Source organism: Elephas maximus, chromosome 27, assembly GCF_024166365.1.
Source record: "Elephas maximus indicus isolate mEleMax1 chromosome 27, mEleMax1 primary haplotype, whole genome shotgun sequence".
NCBI lineage: Eukaryota > Metazoa > Chordata > Mammalia > Proboscidea > Elephantidae > Elephas > Elephas maximus.
In genome coordinates this window covers 36375965-36386563 of record NC_064845.1, presented here as the reverse complement: position 1 = coordinate 36386563, position 10599 = coordinate 36375965, and the positions used below count along the sequence as shown (strand labels likewise).

General features: G+C 46.5%; 1 protein-coding gene across 3 annotated transcripts in view; it reads right to left on the bottom strand.

Annotated features, from left to right (window-relative positions):
* Positions 1-5970: 5970 nt before the first annotated feature.
* The window catches only part of BTD (biotinidase), a 44372-nt gene continuing 39743 nt past the window's right edge, over positions 5971-10599 (bottom strand). For 2 of the 3 annotated variants that reach the window (XM_049870993.1, XM_049870994.1), the window contains exons 3-4: positions 8744-8893; positions 5971-7601 (exon numbers count right to left, since the gene is read on the bottom strand). In XM_049870993.1, the coding sequence (XP_049726950.1) occupies positions 6429-7601; positions 8744-8893 (1323 nt within the window). In that variant the 3' untranslated portion in view covers positions 5971-6428. The remainder of the gene's footprint in view (positions 7602-8743; positions 8894-10599) is intronic. The other variant, XM_049870992.1, reaches the window with a different exon arrangement.

Here is a 10599-nt window from a genome sequence, read left to right as displayed (position 1 = left end):
TGGGAATTTCAGGGTTGGCTCTGTCGCTCGAGTGATGTTAAGCCTTAGGCAAGGTACTTCCCTTTCAACCCTCAGTCCCTTCTTCTGTAAAATGGGCACACCTGCCTGCTTCAGAGAACTGGTGTGAGGAGCAGATGACTAAGGCCTGTGCACTGCCCTGGGGAATGCCCAGCATTAGAGCAGTGGTCTCACACTTTGTCAGGATCAGCATGGCCTGGGGGGCTCATTGCAACACAGCTCAGTGCGCTGCACCCCTGGAGTTCCTGATTCACTAGGGCTGGCATGGGCCTGAGAATTTGCACCAACTTCCCAGGTGATGCTGATGCTGCAGGTTGGGAGACCACACTTTGAGAACCACGACACCAGGCTGACGGATCACTTGCTGCTGGGCGTGGGTTAGGTAGAATTCTGGGGACAGAAGATGTTACTGGCCGCGTTCAGAATGCCTCTTCCAGAACTTCCCATTTCAAATCAACCGAGATCTGTTTGTGGACCCCTCCACCTGAGAGCATCTCCCTGGCACACTTCGCCCTTTAAAACCATAAGAAAAGAAAGCAGGTGATTTCTGAATTTGTATAATCTAACAAATTATTATAATTTTAACAAACAGTAGTGGCTAATAATGCTTAGTCCCTGGGTGGCTCAAACAGTTTGCACTTGGCTACTAACTAGAAAGTTGACAGTTCAAACGCACCCAGTGGTGTCACGAAAGAAAGGCCTGGTGATCTGCTTCCATAAAGATGACAACCAGGAAAATTCTTTGGGGCAGTCCTCCTCTGTAGCACGCACGGCGTCACTGTGAATCTGAATTGACGCAACAGCAAGAGTAATAGCACTTAGTTTACAGTGGGCGAGACCAGCGAGGGGGCAGCCAGGGCAGCTGGGAGGCTGAGCTGTATGTGGATTTGAACCTGGCAGGGGGTTTATGCGCTGGCAGGAGGCTATAGTGTTCTCTGTTGCTCCGTAATAAATTACCCCAAAACTTAGATGCTTCAACATCTCACCGTTTTGGAGGGTTAGCAATGTGGGAGAGGCTTAGCTGGTTGTCCTGACTCGGGGCCTCTCATGTGGTTGTAGTCAAGATGTCGGCTGACTTGCTGGGCTGGAGGACCCACCTCCACTGTGGCTCATTTGCACGGCTGTGGGCAAGAGGCTTCAGTTCCTGCCAAGTGGGCCTCCCGAACGGCTGCTTGGGACATGGCCACTGGGTTCCACCTGAGCAAATGATCCAAGATAGTGAGCTGCAGTATCATTTATAACCTAATCTCAGAAGTGACATGGCGTTACATCAATCGCAGATGTGTGAACACCAGGAGGCAGGGGCCGGGGGGTGGGGGGTATCTCGGAGGTGGCTACCCCAGTTATGCTCATTAAGAAGCCCATCTGTTCATTGGGCTCTGTCTTTCCTAACTCCCCTAACTCTTCACAAATGAATTGGTCCGTGAGCCCCCAGGATGTGCTGGGACAATCATGTCTGTGATGTGTTTCTTCCCGCACATGAGCCCCTCTTGTCCCTCCTGTTCTGTGACCCTTGTGTAGACAGCACTAAGACACTGACTCCTGTACACAACACCTACCAAACTCTTTTGCCCTCTGCCTTCCTGCTGGGTCCAGCCAATGGGAAGCAGCAGCAGGAAATGGGTGGGTAGAAGAGAGAAGTCACGGTATTTATGCCCCCGGCTCCCTCCTTGCCAGATCACCACAGTCTGGCCGTGTTTCCCTGCTGAAGGCCGCAGCTGCTGTCAGGCTGCCCTGTTCAAACAGCTTTCTTCTCTCCATTCTGGTATCTACTTCATCCCTTCACACTTTCAGGTCCAGGGCGGTAATGGCTCCTGTTGTCACAAGCCCCAGTATGTTGAGCTGTCCTTTGGCTGTTTCCCTACACACTGCCCACACCTGTGCCAATCATTCTGTTGTTAAGCTCTCCTCAGTTAATCAGGCTGTGCAGTCTCCCTTCTGCCATCACCCTGCCTGCAACAACACCAAACTGGCGTCAGAGGGCAATTTCTGCTCAGAGGAAGCAGGCATGGCGGACATTCCGTGCTTTTGTATGACCATATCCCATCTCACCTTCTCCAAGTAACAGTGCCCTATTGTTCCTTTCAGGATCCACCCCTTTCCCCTCTCAATCCTTGAGTTTTAGGTCAGAGCTAAGCCCATCGTCCTTTACCCTAACCGGGACATGAGACTGTCCTTGTCAATCAGAAGATCACAGCCCTCCCTGGCCAGTGATCGGTCCAGGGATGGTGCCGTGGCCCAAACAGCTAGGGAAGCTCACTTCTTGGACTTTTTCAGGGAACTGTGTGGAAACAGAAGCTATTTCTCTGGGGTTTCTGAGAGAATCACATGAAGCCTAGAGCTGGGGTGGCTATTTTTACCACAACAGGGGGAGCCTGTCTGAGAAAGTTGACAAATAACAATGCAGAGCAGAATGAGAGAGTAAGAGAAGGTGAGGAGGAGTGAGGGTAAGAAGGAGAGGAGAGCGGAGGAAGAGGGTAGGGAAGGGAAGGGATGGGAAAGGGGTTAAGAGGCTGTGATCAGGAACAGCATTTGGACTCCCTGGATCCAGCCATGCCTGGAGAATTTATTGGCTCATATAACTAACGGTTTTGACCCACAGGCACTGAGGGAGTTAATAATGTTTATGCCTGTTTTCAGTCACTAGGTTTTGGGGTAATTTGTAATGTGGGAACAGACAACTAATAGGAGGAAGGCTTGGCAATGAGGGAAGTCTGAAGTCGGAGACCAGTGCAGCCTTCTAGCCTGATAAGCAATGAAAGTAGCCTCCACAGTAAGCCTTTTCACAAAGCTTCATGTCACATCAGCACTCATTATAAATTCTGGCCTTTTCTCACAGTTGTTGTTCTTAGGTGCCGTCGAGTCGGTTCCGACTCATAGCAACCCTATGCACAACAGAACGAAACACTGCCCCGTCCTGTGCCATCCTTACAATCATTATGCTTGGGTTCATCGTTGCAGCCACTGTGTCAATCCACCTCATCGAGGGTCTTCCTTTTTAATGCTGACTCTGTACTTTGCCAAGCACGATGTCCTTCTCCAGGGACTGATCCCTCCTGACAACACATCCAAAGTATGTAAGATACAGTCTTGCCATCCTTCCTTCTAAGGAGCATTCTGGTTGTACTTCTTCCAAGACAGATTTGTTCCTTCTTTTGGCACTGCATGGTATATTCACTATTCTTCACCACCACCACAATTCAAAGGCGTCAACTCTTCTTCGGTCTTCCTTATTCATCGTCCAGCTTTCACATGCATATGACGTGATTGAAAATACCATGGCTTAGGTCAGGCGCACCTTAGTTTTCGAGGTGACGTCTTTGCTCTTCAACACTTTGAACAGGTCCTTTGCAGCAGATTTACCCACAGTACAACATGCTCTTAACACTTTTATTTCAATTTTGCCATATATAAACCCTCTTTGTTCATAAATCATTTATTTGTCCGTTTAGTGTGTAATTTGTGTTTGACTTTCATTGAGAATTTGATTGGCTGAGTCACCACTGTGTCTCTGGGTGGAGCTTCTGTGCCAGGCCACCTCATAGGCTACCAACCAGCCTTCTGATTGGCTGGGCTTGGGTCAGGTGTTTACTCCTGGCCCAATTCTCTATGGCCAGGGGGCCAGGTCACAAAGTACTGAGCAGGGTCACCGGTGATAAGGGGTGGTCTTGGTGCTATGAGTCGGAATCAACTCGACGGCACTGGGTTTGGTTTTCGGTTTTTTTTTGGCGCATTTCCCTCAGCAGGGGCTGTGGGCAGGCCCTCCCCTCAGGAGTGAGCTTGGCAGGTGCAGAGACCGGACAGTCTGTGAGGAGGATGTGGTTTTCCCTTCTCTGGGAACAGGCCTGTTTAAGCTCAGTGTGAGCACAGCTCCTTGTCCTTTTCACTTCCTTTATGTCGAAAACCACAGACAGGCAGAGCTGCGCCTATGTTATAAACCACATGGACCAAGTGGCTTCCCCCAAGTCTGATTCAGCCAAAAATACATTCGATTTCCTATCTCTATGTTATCGTCAAGGTTGCCATTTGTTTCCTGAGTTTTAGGATCACAGCTGACAAAAACATATCATAACATTTAGTCATAGGCATTTTTTTTCCTGAAGATGATTTATTTTACTCATTTTCCCTTGTACTCCACTGTGTCCTGCCACTCCTTTTTATTGTGAAAATCACTTTGTTGTACCATCATTGTTTACTTCTCTCTTCATTTCTACTTTATGAGCAATTATTTCTAAATTGTTGGCAGAAAGAAACTCAGAGAAAGTTCTAGGTGCTCTGCTCGGAAGGGCAGAACGTACATTCAGTAGGTGCTTAATAAATATTTATTGGGTAAAGTACTTCCAGCAGGTCTGTAACTGCTGTGTCTCTCCCTTTCTCAGGCTGATTTGAATCATCTTGGCATGAAGCAATGATACGCATTTTTTAAATAATTTGTTTCCCTGGGGTTTGGGCAGGGAAGCAGAGCGGAGTGGGCGGCCACCACCACATCCGGAGCCACGTTCCGCCCGCCAGCTCACTCCTCCCGCCCGGCCGCTCTGCGTCAGCCAGGGTGAGCACCGCCATCTGGGTGGGAGTCGGCCACTCCCAGTCCAGGGGGACTTCCCAGGGCGCCGGGGAACCTCAGGGCCTCCTCAGGAATTCTGAGTTGTTCCTGCTTACCCTGAAGACTTGACTCATTCCAGGCCTTTGTGAGGCTGCAGTTAGCCAGCCGATGAGGCTGCCTCTGTGGCTTTCCCACAGGGATCACTCAGTACCATTTCACAAATGAGAAAAGTGGGCCACAGCAAGGTTGAAATACATTGTCCAAGGTCTACACAGCGAGGAGTAAGCTGTGAGGCCAAGAATGTAAACGCGGTCCATCTGCTCTAGAATCTATGCTCTGAATTCTCCTGCCTAAAAGCTGGAAAAGGATCTGCAAGACCACACTGAGGGAGGAAAATTTTCATTTTTTACTTTATACAATTCTGTATTTATATATGGAGCATAGGCAGTTAAAAAAAATCAATTTAAAAAGAAGACAGAACTAAATAGCTACAGCGGTTAAGAGGCTAATCACAGGTTATCAATTGTCTACTTAAAAAGTTATCTGACAGTTACTGGGCAGAGTCAAAATCCTTTTTTAAATGGGTTTGAAATGTTGGGTACAAATAATACAGAAACCAGTGGCCTACAAACGTCTTCACCGCACTGAATATGAGGTGCCTGCAACTCTTCTCCCACCGACGACTTTGCATATGGGAAGAGTGGGAGCCCCGACTCTGTACCTAGTGGGTGCTCCGTAAATGCCTGGTGAGTGATTCATAAATGAATGAAGCATACTAGCTGCCACTTATCTTTATGGGGCACCGTGCTTCTCTGCAGAGGGGAGACCCTTGTGTGGGGCTGTGGATTGAATTATACCAGGATCATTCTATTCTGCGAGGTTGGGCAACTTTCCAAAATCCCAAACCAAACCCATTGCCATTGAGTCGATTCCAACTCATAGGAACCCTGTAAGACAGAGCAGAAATGCCTCATAGGGTTGCCAAAGCTGCCAAGGCTGTAATCTTTATGGAAGCATACCGCCATATTGTTTCCCTTGGAGTGGCTGGTAGGTCAAAGCTAGCATGACTAAGATCCCTGGATTCCTGGGTGAGACACGTTGTACAGAAAAAATTCTATTACTCATAACATTCCGTGGCTGCCCCTCTCTCTCCAATGCTTTTTTCCAGTCCCACTCTCTCTCTCTCTCTCTGTCCGGGGCACTGCACTTTCTTTCCAGTTATCCTGAGTCCTGCCTGACACGTTCCATGTACTGACAGGCAGATGTGAGAAAAACTTCTTTCACATTTTTAAAAGCTGCTTCACAGGCCACATTTCTGATGTCGTTGGTGGCTCTGGTGTTACCATTTCATTTGAAGAGAGTTCTAGTCAATCGTGATGAGAAAGGTCCCTACAACAGTCACTTCTAATACAGCTTTTGCCTTAAGAGTTTGGTTCTTACTTTAGAGAATGTTGGAGGCATGCAAAATGGTTATAATTCCTGGGTGTCACTTGATCAACAAGAACAAGAAAAGAAAACAAACAAAACCCTGCTTTGTGAATATGTAAAATATAAATTGACATTTATTTTTGTTTGAGCTCTTAAAACCAATTGTGTACTGAGAGATTTCTTGGGAGGAAGATGTGGCTTGAAACAGACAAATGTGAGTAGAAAATACCAGAACATGTCTCAGTAATTCATGTTCAAGAGAAAAAATGCTGAGGGAATCTGCATCTCCTACTTCTTTCCATAGTTCCCAGGGTGAGATCTGATGCTGCAGAAGTGGTTCCCGCCTTTGGGGTAGAGAGGAGGTCACAGTGCTTTTGACCTGTGGCCTGTGAAGTACAGCTGTCCACGTGGCGGCCAGCATCCACCTCACACGCTTCCCCTAGTCCCTCTCATACAACCGCCCATAGAGAGCTGCTGTCACCAGGCCTGAGGACAGCCCACTCTTCTCCATGAAATAGTGGTCATTCTCCCAGCCAATCTGGTCAGGGGTTTCCAGGGTCATCCCTGAGGTCAGAAACAGAGGAAAGATATAGGAACTGGAGAAGTTCCCCCAGAGGTGAAACTCAAATATCCCGGTGGCCTCTGTGATCTCCTGCCCACAGGTATCAAGGCCAATCCCCCCACACTTGACCAGGGCACAGACTTGAACGTAGTAAGTGCCATGCACTGTGTGAAGGCCATCAAAGACCCCCAGGGCATACAGCTCTGTGGATAGGTTGGGCCTCTGATAAAGTAAGGAACAGCAGAGGCCATTCGCACACACTTGGAGATGGCCTTCCTTTCCCCACACAGGGACAAGGGTGAAATTGTCATACATCATCTCAGACTGAAACATGGGAGGAGTGTCCATGTTCCACTTGGCGGCTCCTTCGCAATGGACTTCTTGAGCATCCTTCTCACAGTATGGATCGCCTGCCAAGATTTTTAAAAACTTAGTATGAGATGGGCTCATTTTACCTGTTGCATTCTCTGTACCAGTATGACCCAGTGGATTTTTAGCTACCTGGGCAACTACAAGGTGACCTCTAGGGTTTTCCATGTCGTGGTGCCAAAAGGAACGCAGAGGGGTGTATATGCCACTCCCTGTCATCCCCAAAGATGGGTGGTGGATGTTAGCTGCCAGAATGTTGACGCCAAGGGCAATGGCAAAGCCGTGTTGAATCTGAATAGCTGCCAAGAGTGGGAGCTGGTTCATCCAGGCAGCTGGGTATACAACATGCTTCACCCCGGAGTCTCTGAGGAGCCTGATGGCAGGGTCAAAGAATAATATGTCAAAGCAAGTGAAGATGCCAAACTTGCCAGCAAATGGGGTATCGAAGGTGATGTAATCCACTTTGGGAGGGGTATCAAAAGCTGCCTCAAAGTAGAGGTTGTGTTTGCGGTAGCGGTCAACAAGGGTTCCATTATCACTGAACACAACATTCGTGTTAAACTGGTATCTCCCATCATTTGGGCACCCTGGGTCACTGCTATGACAAGGCTGCTTTGTGCCGAGATTCGCCACCAGGAACATCTGTCCCCTGATGGCCATACAACTCAGGCGCTGGAGGACCTAGAGAGAAAGAAGTATTAATAAAAGGATCTTTAAAGTTCTGCCTTTTGCCTTAAGTTTTTTAATGGAAGAGTACACTTATATTATGCCCATAATATATACGTTATAAATCAATAAGAAAAAGGCAACCATTACTGAAAATGTGCAAAGGATATGAAGAGGTGATTCATGGAAGAATAAATACAAATGGCCAATAAACATCTGAAAAGATGCTCAACCTCATTAGTAACAGGGAAATGAAAATTAAAACAATAATGAAATATCATTTTTCACCTCTATCAGATTGGCAAAAATTCAAAAGACTGATTCTATGCTGCACCGACCAATAGGTGGGAAAACAGGCAATGGTTAAGCACTCAGCTACTAACCAAAAGGTTGGTGGTTTGAATCACCAGTCACTCCTCGGGAGAAAAGACCTGGTGATCTGCTCCTGTAAAGATTACAGCCTAGGAAACCCTAAAGGGCAGTTGTACTCTGTCCTGTACGGTAGCTCTGAGTCAGAATCAACTCAATGGCAGATAACAACATAAAGTGAATACCAAGTGTTTTGAAGGGGAAATTTGGCACTCTTTAAAATAATTACGAGTCTATCGTTTGACTGAGAAACTCCATTTCTAGGTATTTTATCTTACAGAAAAAGTTGGACATGTTTACAAAACTATGTATATAAGGACATTCATTAAAACATTGCTCATAATACCAACATTATAAAAAATTTAATTTAAAAATGTTAGCATATAGCATGCTAAAAAAGAGGCCGTCAAAACTATGAAATGCACTGAAAAGAGTATCACTGGATGTACACCAAATTGCCGATGGGAGTTTCTCTAGGAAGGGAAGGGTGAGGGTGGAATATGCGGAAAGTGGGCTTTCACCTTTTTACTTCTGTGTGGTTTTTTATAACCACGTATTTTTTGTGTGTGATTAATAAATAGAAAGATCCATAGATGAGTAAATGCCTTGTAATACCAGACATTCTTTAACTGAAGGAATGGGTGGCAGATGGAGTCTGGGTTTGATTTCTACGATCCTAGGGTCTCCCTTCGATCTCAGATAACACTGTCTTGGCTTTTCGTCCCTGGGTGGGTTCATCTGCACATGACCTCTGTTTATTGAGGAGGAAGGCTGGGATTCTCACACACCTCCGTGTCATTGAACCGGTGAGGCTCCAGACATGGGTTCCACCTCACCAACTGGGGAGACGGCATGAAGTCCAGAAATGGGTATATGGATGTTCTTGAAAAGTTGAACCCATGAATACCATCTTCTGGAAACACTATAATCTGTACACCCTGTATGTGAAAACATCAAAGAATAGTCTGTTAGATGACAAGAAGCATTTCATTCATTTGTTCATTTTTTCTTCATTCATTCAACAACCATCAAGCAGTTACTACTCAGAGTCAGTGACCAGAAGTACAAAGACAGTGGCTAGACTCTCATCAGGGGTCTTAGTCTTTGGGAAGATGTCTCTCTTGGCCTAATTCTGAGGGAACAAAGTCCTCTAGCAACACCCATTGACTGTGCTGGGGGGCATGTCAGGAAGGAGGAATGTGGGAGCTTGTTTGAAGGGAGTTTGCCAAGCACAGAGTAAAGAAGGGTTTGGAGTTCTTGTGCAATGGGAGATGAGGTCCAATTACAAAGGCCGGAATATTGGGCCTTTTAATAGATTGGTATTTCCAGTCAATGTGCATCAGAGTTAGATGGAGAATTTCTGAAAAAACACTGATGCTTTGGCCCCACCCCTAAAAAGTCAGATTCAATTAAATTTGTTTAAAGGTCCCCAGGTGATTCTAATGTGCATCCAAGGCTGGGACTCCCTGGGCTGGAGGTTAACAGCCAAGTGTATTGATTTCAGCATGGAAACAAAGACCACTCTAAATCGAAATTTCCCAACTGGGAATTCAGAGGTTCCTTTCAGAACCCTGACTGCCCTAACGGCCTTTTTACACACCCCAGGGACACCCTTGGCTCCCTGACCGGGGTGGCCTGAGGCTCCACATGACGTATGCAGCAAGATAAGGATATCCAAAGCTACAGGGCAGCCCTCAGCCTCAGCGCCAGGGCCTCATTCTTCTGGTGCTCTCCACTTACAGGGCTTAAAATGTCACACAGGGATCTTCAGGCCTGCTGTGGAAGGTGGAGAAGAAAGACAGAGGGGCATGAATAATTTAAAATAGCAGGCAGTTTGAGTCATTTCTTTCCGGAATGCACCACAAACTCTCTGTTCATTTTTTTTTTTCTGGTTATAGAAGCTTTAAAAGTTTAATTGTAGAAAATTTAGAAAACAGAAAATATAAAGGAAGAATTCATTTTCCTATAGCATGAAGCCTGCTGCTGTCAGGTGCCATCGAGTCATTTCTGACTCATAGCGACACTATGTACAACAGAACAAAGCACTGCCAGGTCCTGTGCCACCCTCATGATCTTTACTGTGTTTGAGCCCATTGTTGCACTGTGTCAACCCATCTCATTGAGGGTCTTCCTCTTTTTCAATGACCGTCTCCTTTACCAAGCATGATGTCCTTCTTCAGGGACTGGTTACTCCTGATAACATGTCCAAAGTATGTCAGATGAAGTCTCACCATCCTTGCTTCTAAGGAGCATTCTGGCTGTACTTCCTCCAAGAAAGATTTGTTTGTTCTTCTGGCAGTCCATGGTATATTTAATATTCTTCGCCAACACCATAATTTAAAGGCATCAATTCTTCGGCCTCCCTTGTTCACTGTCCAGCTTTTGCATGCATATGAGGCGAATGAAAATAGCATGGCTTGGGTCTGGCACACCTTAGGGCGCAAAGCGACATCTTTGTTCTTTAACACTTTAAAGAGGTCTTTTGCAGCACATTTGCCCAATGGGATACATCGCTGTTTGCCTGATTGCTGCTTCCATGGGTGTTGGCTGTGGATCCAAGTAAAACGAAATCCTCGACAACTTCAATATGTGCTCCGTTTGTCATGATGTTTCTTACTAGTCCAGTTGTGAGATTTTTGTTTTC